Genomic DNA, 13,159 nt, shown 5'->3' with positions numbered 1-13,159 from the left:
CCCCAGCTGTGGTGTCGCCACGGTCACAGCGAGGGCAGGGCGAGCTCAGCACAGCGTGCCCAGAGCCTCCCCCAACCCCGTGCGCGGGGACGATGCTTTCCCAGAGCGGCTGGAGCCAGAGGGGCCACCGGGCACCCCCACACTGCCCAGACCCCGCCACCCTCCGGGCAGCCCTGCCCAGACCCAGGGCAGCTCCAGCCCCTCTCCGCAGCGATGAGGGGCTCGTGGGTCTGCTCCGTGTCGCATGTCCCCCACCCGCCTGGGGAAAAGCCGGCAGCCAGCAGGGGCAGCAGGGCTGTGTGCACCCCGCACGGCGCTGCCCTCGGCATCCCCCGCACCTCCGGGGCTGGAGGCGGCCCCGAACCCCGCCGGCACGGGCGGAGCCCGGTCGGGGCTGGGCTCTCACGTACCGCTGCAGCGGAGCAGAGCCCGTGGGAGCCCCTGGGAAGAGCTGGGGGTCGGTGGGGCGGGACAGAGTCTCGGGCTGGGCTCGGCTGCAGGCGGCGGGGACTCCCCGGCTCTCCCACCGCTCCGCCCCGCCCCGCCGCATCCCCGCCAGCATCCCCGGGGGCCGCGGCGCCGCACGCAGCGGGTCGGGCGGAGGCAGAGCGCGGTAAGGGGGCGAGGAGAGGGGGGCCGGGGACACCCCGGGGGCGGTCCGCGGCCCCGATCCTGCCCCGGGGGCCGAGCCGGAGGAGGGGCCAGCCCGGCTCGGCCTCCCGCGGGGCGGCGGGCCCCGAGCGCAGAGCGGCGGCGGCGGGGCGCTGCCGGAGCCCGCTCCGCCGGGCCATGGCCAGCACCGGCTCCGCGCCCGGGGGCGCGGGCCCGGGCTCGGGCACGGCGCTGCCCACCCGCTTCCAGGAGACAGAGAAGCTGCTGTCGGCCACGGAGGGCCGGGAGGAGAAGGGCCTCCGCGGCTCCAAATCCTTCACGGCAGCCTTGCCCGGCGAGACGGAGCGCAACGGGCACGGGCTCGGCTACAAGTCGGTGTCGGTCGGGCACCTGGAGGCGCCGCCGCTGTCGCCGTCCCGGCTGAGCCTGGGCAGAGCCTCGTCCACGGCCACCAGCACGGCGGCCCCGGAGCAGGGCCGCCCTCGGGACTACCTGGTGCTCGCCATCTTCTCGTGCTTCTGCCCCGTCTGGCCCATCAACATCGTGGCCCTCGTCTTCTCCATCATGGTGAGTGCGGGACCCGCCGGGCGCACGGACCCGCCCGGTTCGCCTCCGGCTTCCCCCGCCGCCGCCCCGACGGCCGCCCCGGAGCTGTCCGCGGTGCTGCACCCCCGGCACCGGCACCGGGGCGCGGAGAGACGGGAGGAGCCCGCTCCGCTCCCGCAGCGCTCGGCCGGGGGCTCGGCCGGGCTGTGCCGCCCTGCTCGGCTCCCGCAGCGCGCTCCGGTGCGGGTCCGGGGGGCGCGGGCGGGCGGAGGCGGGCGGGGAGCGGCACCGAGCCCGGGGCAGCGCGCGGGGAGGCGGCGGGATGGAGATGGAAAAGGAGGCGGCGGGATGGAGATGGAGATGCGGGGAGGCGGCGGGATGGAGATGGAAAAGGAGGCGGCGGGATGGAGATGGAGAGGAGGGTGGGATTCCAGGGCAGGGCTCCGGGAAGCGCGGTCCCTGCCGCCAGGCAGCGGTCCAGAGCCACTCGGCGGGCTTCCCCGGGAAGGAGCTGCGGGGCGAAGCAGGATCTCCCTCCGCCCCTCCGAGCCCAGCCCTGCAGCACTGGGGAGATCCTGGCTGGAGGCTGGTGCCTGGCCTCAGGCACTTCAAAGGGACAGACTGCACCTGCAGCTCCTTTAGTCGCCCTGGAGAAGCAATTTTCCTCCATTAAACATGCCCCACACCTCAGCAAAAACACCAAGAGCCGAGCAGGGGAGAATGAAGCCAGCCCGGCCTCCCACCCATCTTGGGTACAGGTGGCTCAGTCAGCACAGCCCTACAAGCACAGCCACCCCCCTCCCCAGCAGATGCTGCTCTCTTGTACACACCCAGCACCTTCTATGCCTTTGATTTGCAACAAAGGCAAACCTTTTCTTTGAAAATCACCTCCATTACCTGCTTACCACACAGAAATACACTGAGGGGCACCTGCAGCCAGCACTTCCCCCCAAAACCACCAACAACTTGAAGGCAGGCACAGGCACTTGCCACAAAAAGCCCTCTAGGGAGACCAATTTCCATTTTGAGGAGGAATCATCGTTTCTGCCAGTGCCAGCTGTCATCTGCGTAGTACAGTTGTGTGGCACAGCCTGTTTAGGCAGCATCCAGGGAAGGCAGCCAGCCTTGTTTGGCTTTGCACTGCAAGGAGAGGGAAAGCAGCTGGGTATTGCACATCCATGGTAATAAACAAGGTCTCTCACGGGGATTTTCCAGCCACATTAGCCTTCATGCAAAACAGATCCTCACACTGTCCCTTGCAGGCGTCAGAGCCTCCAGGGTGGTGGGGGTGTGCCTTGGGCCACACGAGCCCCGTGGGGAAGAGTTAACCGTGGAAAAAGAGCAGGAGTTGGTTCATCCTGCCAGGCAGAGAGGGACCGGGGTGTGGTGACTGTCACACCCAAGGGGAGGCAGGACCAGCAAGGCAATAAGATTATTGGGCTGCCCTCGGCTTCCAAGGGCACCGGCAGCACTGCCCAGGGCTCATCCAGAGCTGGGGAAGGGGAGGCAGAAGGTGCATTCAGCTGAGCTTGTTCTCCAGGACAAGGTTAATGGCACACACAGCACATTAGTAGCCAGGGCACATCCTCTGGCCTCTGCACAGTGGCCCCTGCACTCTCTGTCCTGTGGTTTAATTAATTAGTACAGCCCTTTCTAGTCCCGGCCCTGCCTGCACCATCACCTCCTCCACACACCCACTTGCCAGCCAGGGACCTCCACAGGCACCAGCAGAGCAGGATGAGGAGTGATCCATCCTCCCTCCCTCCCTGAGGAGCCAGGGAACATCTGGCTGGGTCCTCCTGCCAGCAGGAGCAGCTCTCAGGGCACGGGCTGATGTTTCACCTGCTTACAGCAGGGAGGAACTGAGCTCCCCGTGACCCCCCAGGCTCAGGTCTTCTTCAGAGTAAAGCCCAGGTGTGCCTGATCGTGCACAGATCTGAGCAGGAACCAGGTTTTTGTGATTCCCATCGCCTGGGGAAACAGGAGGACCATTCCACAATGTGCTGACATTCCTTTAGCTCTGCAATTGTGCTTTTCTTGCCTGAGTCAAAGCTTTTGCACATGAAAGCTTTTTTTTTTTTTTTTTTTTTTTTCCTGGGTAATAAGCAGCGTCCAGAGAGGAAAGTAAATGAATGCTTTTGAGCTTAGTGCCTCATAAATCATTTTTCAAAAGCTGCTCCCAGATCCCAGCAGGGCCTATGGCCAGAGGTGGAAAAAAAGCCTGCTCTAGCCCCCCCAGCCTATTCCTGCTCACGCTGGTTTTGTGGAAATTAATTACCTGGAGGCTTCTCCATAGACTCTTGGATGTGTTTTTCCCAACAAGTGATGATCTGGCTGTTCTAAAGGGTTCAGGTCAATCCCCAAGAGAGAGAGTGGGACTGGTGGACAAGGATGTGTCCCTCCCCTGTGATCCATCCCCTGGGAGTGCAGGGCAGGGCTGGCTACCACACACCCACCCTGCATTCCTGCTGTGAATCCTTTCCTCTTCCCACCAAAGTGCAGCCACTGTGGGGCAAGAAGCAGAGGAGCCACATCCCAGAGTACAAAACTCCAAATAAATGAAGGGAAATGAAAAAAATCCAGCCAGAACCACCACATAATAACATCAAAGGCGGTTCTGCACAGCACTTGGTATCCAAAATAACTTCTGCCATTGCCAAAAGAGGTGGGAGAAGTCAGACTATCCTCACCCATGACAGTCATCTGTCTCACTCTGGAGTTGACTGATATCTCTCTTGGAATGTTTCCTTCAACAAAACTACCAAGTGTCCAGGATTAATGATTTATTCTGAGTAATGGGTGGACAGCAGCAGGGAGCATCCAAAGTCAGTTCATAAATTGGGAAAGCTTGCAGGAAAGAGGATGGGATGATTTGTCTTCCCCATCCCTGTGTATTTCCTAGCACAGGAAAGTAATTGCCTTCATTTGCAACAAGGCCACTTAGGGAAAAAACCCATTTGGAGCAGTAACTGGAAGAGACAGCAGTGGGAAACAGGTGAAATTAATAACTCCTGAGTCACCCAGCCTTACCTGGCCCACGGCTGCTGCAGAACAGCACCCACTCCCCAGGTCCTGCAGATTTTCCAGCTCTGGGCTGGAGCAGGGAGTCCCTTGGCACTCACACAGTGACTCACTCCCCCAGAGCCCTCGAGCCTTTCGGAGATGTTCTGCCTTGGTGAGCCTCGATTAATAAACAAGATGTTAATGTTTTTATGTGGAAAGCAAAACAGGGGATTAGTGATACTAGAGAGCTATAATCAAACTGTTCCACACTGATTAATAATATATGTACAGTACCAAATTCTTGCTAAACACCCCATGCCAATGCTGATGTGTTTCTCATAATTGTTGAGGATAAATGAGCAGTAAACACTTCCAGAAGCTGTAGTGATAAATATATTGAATCCTTTACCCTATGTATTTTGCCTTGAAGACAGCTAAAACTGCAAATTTCACTGCAATCTGACCCACACCCTGCCAAAATTTTACACTTGCTACAAAAACCAGAGACTGAAAAACCAAATCCACAGAGCTGGAGCCGTCAGTGAGCAGGGCAGGGATCCTGTCGATCCCTGGGCTCCTGCATCCTCCCCATCTCTCACCACCAACCCATGAGGCTTCATTTTGTCACCTCCTGTTCTGGGATGAAAATAGCTCTTGGCTGCATCCCATCGCTTTCAGAGCGGGTCTGGCAAAGCTGCTGGTGAGACCAGGAGGAGCAAGGTCCTGAGCACTCCTGGTGTCACTGGTGGGGACAGTGCTGCCCAGGGTGGCTCCTGAGTGGGGCAGGACGTTGGCAGGGGGGCAGAGGAAGCAGCCACCCTCCCGTTTGAGGCTCTGCTGTGTTATTTTCGTGGTGACACAAACTCAAAGGAGCACATGGAAACATCCAAAGCTGCGTTTTTCCTACAGAGCAGCTGCCCATGCACAGCCTGGGCTGGGGATGTTTTGGTGCTGCCAAGAGGCAGTGGAATTAAAGCAGGATGAATGGGAAATGGGGCAGTAAGATCAAGTATTGGTTCAGATTCTCTGTGATGTTTCATGATTATTGCTAGAGCTGGACTAGACCTCCCTGCTCTTTTTTTTTGTTTCCATGAGGAAGGGGATCATTTCCATGACAGCTATTTCTGAGATACACATTTTTTGAAAGGAAACTGAGATTGCTTTAATCCATTTCCACATTTAACTATTTTTAACTAGTACACTTTTTTTTTTTAACTGAGAATTCCCCAGTTTTAGCAGCCATGCTCCAAAGGGAGGAGCTGTCACACAGCACAGGGCTGTGGGAGCTGCTGGCCCCACAGCTTGCCCCAGATCCCCCTCTTCTCCTCCAAGGCAGCTTGGCTGGAGATGGATGGGCCAGGGAAAGAAGCCTTTAACCCACGTTGAAGTGTTAAATACATAAAAGCAGCCCCAAAGGAGGAGTATCTGCTTCAAAGCCATTAAATCATCAATAAAACCCCACTCCCAGTGAAGTTTAGGGGGCTTTTACCCAACTCCTCCACTGGATCAAGGATTCTGGGCTCCCTTCTTCCCCTATCCCACCTTGCTTCTCTTTCCCCTCACTCCAAGCTTTCCCAACCAGGTGAAAATGTCACCAACAGGCCTTACAACCCCTCACCCACTTTTCCTCCCTCCAAAGCCCCTTCCCAATGGGTTTTGGGGGCAGCAGAAGGGCACTGCACAAATATGGGGAGGCTTTTTGGTCCCAAGGGCCGGGCTGGCAGCAAACGCTGACGCACGGTGAGTGATTCCACCACAAGCCCTCTGACAGCTGCCCTTCTGCTAAGTGCTGGGTGCTCCCCCAGCCAAGGGCAGGACGCCCAGGACATCCTTCCCAGCAGGATCAGGAGGCTCTGCCCCCAGCAGCGATGCTTCTCCCTCACCAGGAATCCTCACTTTGTGCTTGGGAACCAAGTGATTGCCAGTTAAAGGAGCAGGGAAGAAAATGGGGCTCAGTTTGGGGCTCTAGAGCCAGGGAGTCACCCCTGGAGCTGCTGCCTCTCTCAAGGGTCTCATTTTGTGTCTCCCCAGTCGAGGAACAGTGGCCAGCAAGGGGACACGGACGGCGCCCGGCGGCTCGGACGCATGGCCAGGCTGCTCAGCATCGTCTCCATCGTGCTGGGGACCATCATCATCGTGCTCTACATTTCACTCAGCGTCAGAGGTAACCCTTCCTTCTCCCTCCCTCAGCCCAGCTCCAGCAGGAGCCTCACCTGGCTCCCAGCTCCAGCCCAGGGGATAGGAGAGACCTGCCCCTCATTCCCAGCCTAAGTGCGGTGGGAGGGCGCTGACCCCAGCTTGGTTTCACCATCACCAGCTGCACACACACGTAAAAAACACCTCAGAGAACGGGCTCCTTCCAGTGGAAACACACATTGCCCACATGACCAGCATGGAAAGCCCTCCCTGTGCTGTCCAAAGGGCCCTGGTGACCACACAAGGTCTCCCTGGGGAAAGGTCCCTCCCCGGCAAAGCCTGTGGTTGGGTTTAGAAGAGTGGAGTGCTGTAAAAACAGAAAGGTTTCAGGACACAAATCAACCTGCCCAGAAATACAATCCCAAAATGTCTTGGGAACCTCCCAAACACGACCACACCTGCCAAACCAGCATGACCAGCACAGCTCAGGCAAACAGGGACCTCAGAAACACCCAAAGGCCAAGCCAGGAGCGTAAGGGGAACATCTGTTGGCTGCTGGAAGCTGCCCTAAGCCACTCTTTCTTTTACAGTTTCCTAGAAGACGTTTCAGCATGCAAATACCTTGAAGAGGAGGAAGACAACTTTCCTTTTGGGGTTTTTACTTTCAGCCTTGCAACAAAACAAAAAATTGTCACAGTGTAGGTGGGCAGCCCTAGACAGTCTGCTCTGGAGCGCCGTCGGAAGGAACGCATGCTTCGATTCACCGCCTTTGGGAATGAGCCTGTGCGAGGGATGGGATAAAAATCACCCTGAGTAGCAATGGGAGAGGCCACACGGAGAGGAGAAGGGGGAAATCCACTACCTCATTCCCCTCCAGCAGAACTCACGGAGTGGGGAGACAACTAAAGTGCAAGAGGAGGAGAGAGTCTCCAGAAGGAAGCTGGTTTTGGAAGGAAAATACAAGGCGAGAACGGGACGTTTTGAGGAGTCCTCCTGAGAATTCTGGCACAAGTCACGTGATTTTTGGGGGGTTGTTGGTTTTTAAATCGTCAAATTCTCTGTCTCTACAAAAAAAACAAAACAAAACAAAACAAAACAAAGCTCAAACTGCCATCAGGAGCTGAGAGCTGTTCCACGGAGGAGGAGGGAGAGCGGAGCTGCAGCAGGACCACGGCTCTGCTCCGAACGAAACGCAGCCGCCAAAGCTGGAGGATGTGGTGGGTGCTTTTGTATTTTTGATGAAAAAAAAAAAGAAAAAAAAAAAAGAAAAAAAAAAAAGAGACAATGACCATTTGCATGCCTTTGGGAATGTTCTCCATGTCTGTTCCTACAAGCTCTTTTACCACTTAGGGCAGATCTCAGAGCTGGCAGAGGAGGATGTTGCTGCATGAGAACCCCAGACTCCTCCTCACCCCCATCCCATGGTGGGCTTTTTAAAGGAAGGCGAAATCAGGCGTTCCCTGTGAACCCACGCATTTCTCTGTGCACCCAAAGGGAGGTTGGCACCCCTGGCACTGAGACAAGAGCCTGGTTAATGCCCAGCAGCAGCACCAAGGCACGGAGAGCCCCTTCCAGCCACTCACACCCCGACGCCACGGCACGTCCGTCACGCAGAGGCTTCAGCGTGATCCAGCCCCCAGCACTGCCAGTGCTCATCCCCCCGACCCTCTGAGGCTTCAGCTTAGGGCCTTCCAGGAGATTTTCAGGGCCATGAAGGAGTTTTAGACTCCTGCTCCTCTCCTTGCACCCCTCACGGAGCTCTTCTGCAGCTCTGAAAATCTCCGGCGTCCCCGGAGCTGCCTAGGGTCAGTTCCTCGAGTCGTTGTATTGTTTTTTAATGTTTTGTATTTAACACAACAAGAAAACAGACTCTGCTCCTCCCACTCTGTCTGTAGGTACCACAGGCCCTGCCAGGTCTTCCACAGCACACGGCTCCCTCGGCCCATTCCCCACACGCTCCCTGGAGGCTCCATCCAGCCCCAGCCCTTCTCCTCCCCGCTCTCCCCTCATTGCTGTGGGGACTTCCTGGGGTTGGCCCTCTACCCACCCAGCCAGACTATGCAAAGCTCCATTGCCTGTTGTTTCAGCCAGGCTTTGTGACTTCTGGCCACGTCCCTTGGCTCCCTGAGTCTCTTTGATCCAAACTTTGGGGACACACGACCAAGAGCTGCACTGCCCGACCTTTCTGTTGTCTCCAGCTGACAACCTGCGACCTAAAAGCAGGGACTGACTGAGAAATGTTGTCCTGCAGAGCACTTCTGCTCCCTAACACCAATCTCCTGAAAAACATCCCAAATTTCGAGCAAATTCAATGCTTCCCAGGGCTTGTCTACATGGAGAATCCACTAAAAGAAACCTCACAACACGGCAACTGCTTGGCACTGACTCCTTCCCTGGGCTCTGAGTGGGCACATGGGTTAGCACAGGGTAGGGGTGAAGTGTAAATCCACACTGTAGTTACTCTGTAGTAGCTAATGTGCAAAGCTTGGGCATCTCTGTGAAAATTCTCCTGTCACCTTTTGGATTGCTCCTCTTCCAAGTGTTTTTTTCCTCTAGATGTTGTTTGAATCCAGGGGGTGAGAAAGCCAAATCCCCCAGACACGCTCTCAACATTTTTCTCTCCTCTAAAAGGGATGCCAGGGGCTCACAGCAATAGCACATCACCACAGCACTTTCTCGGGCTCCATTCCCATCCACCCCTTTGCCAGCACTCCATCACAAACTGCTGGCATCTAAAATGGACCAAATCTGCAGTTTTTCTTTTGCAATTTATCTTTTGTGAGTTCAGCAAACAGGGACTGCTGAGCATCGCTGGGTGGGAGCTCCCTCCTCCATCCTCTGTCCAGGAGCTGCATCTTTTCCTCCTGAGCCCTTCAGAAACCCTCCCTTGGATGTTCAAACTTTCATCTTAGGGCTATTGAAATCCCATCAAATCCCCAAAATGCTTCTTTCTTTAACTCTTGGACTCAAGTGCTGCTTGCTGGGGGATTTTTTTGGAGCTAAATAAGGGCAGTGCTGCCTGTCCCTGCATCTCCTGCCCTTTGCCCTTGGAGCTGCTGGAATTCAGCTGATGGAAGAGCCCAGGAAGCTCCTCCTTGAGCAGGAAGGGCCCTTTTTCAGGGAAAAGTGCTGGAGGGAGTTATAGGACTTGAGAGCACTGAACGTTTATTAAGTAAGGATTTAAATGCTCTTTTATCATTATATAAAGCCTTTCATCTAAAGTGCTTCTCTGCATCCAAAGGATTAAACCCTGCCACCCCCCACGAGGTGGGTTCACATTACTGCTCTAATTGCAGGGATGGCAAATGCTCAGGCACTGAGCAGCTCCCAAACCAACCCCCTTTTCCTCCTCCTCCTTAACAGAACCAGGTATGAGCACAGATTTCCTTGGAATATGTTTGGTGGGGCTTTTTTTTTGTTTGTTTGGTTGGTTTTTTTTTTCTTTTTTCAGTGGGATCTAGACAAACTGGGCCCCACTGTGGCTCCAAATGGGATTCCTGCAGCCAGAGGGAGGAAGGGGCTTTGTGAGGCAGCTGCAGTGCTCCTTGCCAGGAGAGGTCCCAGGCCAGGCCAGCACAGAGCACAGGAGGTACCAGGATTCCCCTGGATGCAGGAGAAGGCAGAAGGTTTCCCCAAAAACCCCAGGGTGATGATTTGTTTGTGCCTCCTGTCTCACTGGACAGCTCGGGTGATGCTTCTCACCTCACTATTAAATATAACAAAAGAAGAACTAAGACACTTGAATCCCTTTCATTCTAAAATCTTCCTGAAGAGATACAATTGTACTGCACCCTTGAACTCAGCTTTTTTTTTTTTTTTTTTTTTTTTTTCTTATCCTGCATTTATATCCAGAGGAAACCCTCTGAAGTTATCCCTGACAAAATATTTACTCTGCTTGTAACCTGCCCCTCCAATGCTGGAGGAATAAACTCCCCAGGGACACCCACAAAGTCCCTCTCCCTGCTCCCCCATCAACTTCTCCCCACATTTTGCAGCCTGTTTTGCAAAGCTTTTGCCACTTTGCTCTCGCCATCCCCCACGGTTTTATCCCAGCTCAGCTCCCTCTTTGGCTCTTTTTGGGTGGAATTTGCTCCTCTTTGTGAAGGAGGAGGCTGCAGAGCCCCCAGCCCGTGGCACACACTCACCTGAGCAGGGTTTCAGTGAGGTTGGTGATGGCAGAACTTCACCCTGAGGCCACCAGGGAACTCTCCTTAACTCAGCTTTTAGCACACAGGAGGGCAACCACAATTGCTGTGCCATGAGCCCTTTCCTCTCCAGCCCCTCCAAGCAGCCCTGTTCCTTATCCCCAGCTCTTTGCCACCTGCTGCAGCCTCCTCTGAGCACACACATCAGAATTCTTCGTGCTTGCAACTAAAACAGGCACGAAATCCTCAGGCTCTGGCCAACTTTTCCCCCCTGGTGAAGGAAAGGTGAGAGCACGGTGACAATCCAGCCCTACCTGCCAGGGGAGCTGAGCTGGTGGGAGGAGAGCTCTGAAGGGATGGAGAAGGTGGGAAATGCCTCTAAATGTGAGCTGGAGTGGGAGTTACAATCGACAAGTCCTGGTGGGATGGAAATCCAGGGGAAGGAGCCTCCCAGCAGAGCATGGGGCTGCTGGCACCTCCCTGGCACTGCTGTCCCTGGGCTTCTTTGCCAGGATCTGGGGCAGAGCTGGGCTCTGTGGGGTGGCACAGAAGGGCTGCTGGCTGCTGGATTGAAGCTTTAAGCTGAACCAGCAACAAACCTGGCTTGGTTTTGTAGCAGCCCCTCGTGGGATGCAGTGAGCCAGGGTCAGGAAAGGTCTGGCCCGAGTCAGAGGGGTCACAGCAGCACCCTGCAGGCACCAAAGGGATCTGAGCACCACCAGGGGAAAGAAAGCCACCAAAGGACTTCAAAGTTTGCTCTGTTAAGGATGGGTTTGCTTTTTCTGGCCGGTGTTTCACCCTGTTCTAGTTTCCTCCTCTGTCCCTGCTCTTTGCTGGTTTTTGCTGTCCCACAGCTCTTCCTCCCTCCCTCTGCCCCTCCTTTCACCCGGACAGGGCTCGCTGCAATGGGATCTCACCTCTGGGCTCTGCTGGAGGGGGGCAGGGAGGGCAGGGAGCTCTGACCCGGCTCCAGATTTCTCCATGTAGACAAGGGGAGCAGATCCTGCCTTTTCTAGAAAACGGAATCTCCATTTCTGCCCATTCTGAGCCCAGGCAGAGGCTGCAGAAAGGCACCCGCTGGGCTGGCCCCACCCTTGCCCTGTCTCTTTGTTACTCGTCACAGAACCACGGCCAGGGTTGCCCTTTAAGCTGAAATTATTCAGATTTAAGCTCGTTTTCCTTTCAGTATACAGCCTTTAATTTTGGCAAAAACCAGTTAGGTTTGGACTGAAAAACTCCCCTGCTTGGGCACAAGCCAAGGGGGCGTGGGGGGAAAGCAGCCTTTTCAAAGTGGGAATATTTGTAAAGCATTTGCTGACACCAGTAGGTAGCAAAATTCCAACCTATAAATACCCATCCAGGATAAGAAACATCAGAAAGGGAACGTGTGCAGGATTCACCAAGGCAGCCCTGATACCACCTGGGAGCCCTTAGAAGGTGCCAGGACTTGATCCTTGGCATGGAAGTGCAGGGTCCATCCCCCACTGGGAGAGCCACAGCTCACACACAGCATGAACACACCAGGAATTGCAGCTGGGTGCTTCTCTTTGCTGACAAATGTTTCTTTTTCTGCAGGTTGGTATGGTATATCTTATATACTTTCTTTGTATTTCTTGGCATGAGAAAAAAAAAATTAAAATGTAACATGCATGGTCAAAGCTGAACTGGTTTCTTCTGTCTAAATGAGAAAAAAGAAATTTATCCAAGCTACTCATTCAGCAATTGCTTCACACTCTGAGAGCAACCAGTTGGTATTTTGGGTGCAGTGGGCTGCAAATAATATGTACAGGCAAAGAGTAAAGAAAACAGCACAAGTCAGAGCAGGGAGAGGTGCAGACAGAGCAGCCTTGTGCTGGTTTTAACCAAAAACACTTCCCAGGAGTTTTTCCAGTCAGACTGGAAGGCTGCTGACTGTCAGAGCCCCCTGGGCCACCAGCAGGGTTTATTTGTGTTCACTGGTCAGTCAGGGTGGCTGCTCCTCACTGAAGCTGAGCTGCACAACCTCCCTCAGCTGCATCCCAGAGCTCTCCTCTCACTGCCCATCCCTGGCATCCCCTGGCAAGGAGTGGCAGCCCAGCTTCCAGCCCAGCCCAGCCTGGAGAGCCCTGCCCAGCCTGCAGGAAGAGCTGCCTGTCCCACCCTGCAGGCTCTGACCCGTGCAGGCTCCGGGGCACTCGAGGAGGTGGCACAGTCCCACAGCTGCCCCAGGACAGCTCCTCCCTCTCCCAGCCAGGGCAGTGCCACCACCAGCAGCAAGGATGAGCCTTGCAGGCCCCTGCTGTCCAGCACAGCACTTCCACTTCCACCCATGCCTGCGATGGAAGAACACAGAGGTCAATCCTGCAGCGTGGATCAGCAACACATGGACTCAGTGGCCCTGCCTGGAGCACATCCTGCTGGGGTTCCTCAGGCAGGGCAGGTCCAGCGTGAGGGGTCTGGGACTCCCAGAGCCACCCAATAACTCAGCAGCAAACAGTGGAGCAGATCCAGGGCACCTTTAGGAAGGGTTTACAGCTGGGGGGTGAACGGACCCACCCCTGTGATCCAAACCCCTCCTGTGACCATCTTTGCCTGCCTGTCCTCTTCACTCTGACAAACTTGCCCTTCCTTAGGGATGCAAGCTGTAGGGTTTGGGGCACTGAAAAATGAATGAACAGTAAAACCCCACAGGTGCTCAAAGCCAGAGAGGATGGAGGTTGAATGTTTGTGAGCTCATG

The 13,159-nt window shown here is 55.4% G+C and overlaps 1 protein-coding gene across 1 annotated transcript; it reads left to right on the top strand.

The window, feature by feature from the left end:
* Window positions 1-747: 747 nt before the first annotated feature.
* TRARG1 (trafficking regulator of GLUT4 (SLC2A4) 1) lies at window positions 748-12,106 on the top strand. The gene is made up of 3 exons (XM_053961587.1): window positions 748-1,179; window positions 6,193-6,325; window positions 6,888-12,106. Exons 1-3 carry the CDS (start codon window positions 790-792, stop codon window positions 6,893-6,895), a joined length of 531 nt encoding a protein of 176 aa, XP_053817562.1. The 5' UTR covers window positions 748-789; the 3' UTR covers window positions 6,896-12,106.
* Window positions 12,107-13,159: the final 1,053 nt, after the last annotated feature.

This window comes from Vidua chalybeata, chromosome 20 (genome assembly GCF_026979565.1).
Source record: "Vidua chalybeata isolate OUT-0048 chromosome 20, bVidCha1 merged haplotype, whole genome shotgun sequence".
NCBI classification, from domain to species: Eukaryota; Metazoa; Chordata; class Aves; order Passeriformes; family Viduidae; genus Vidua; species Vidua chalybeata.
Note: the sequence above shows the minus strand (reverse complement) of the source record. Positions and strands in the feature narration are given on the sequence as shown.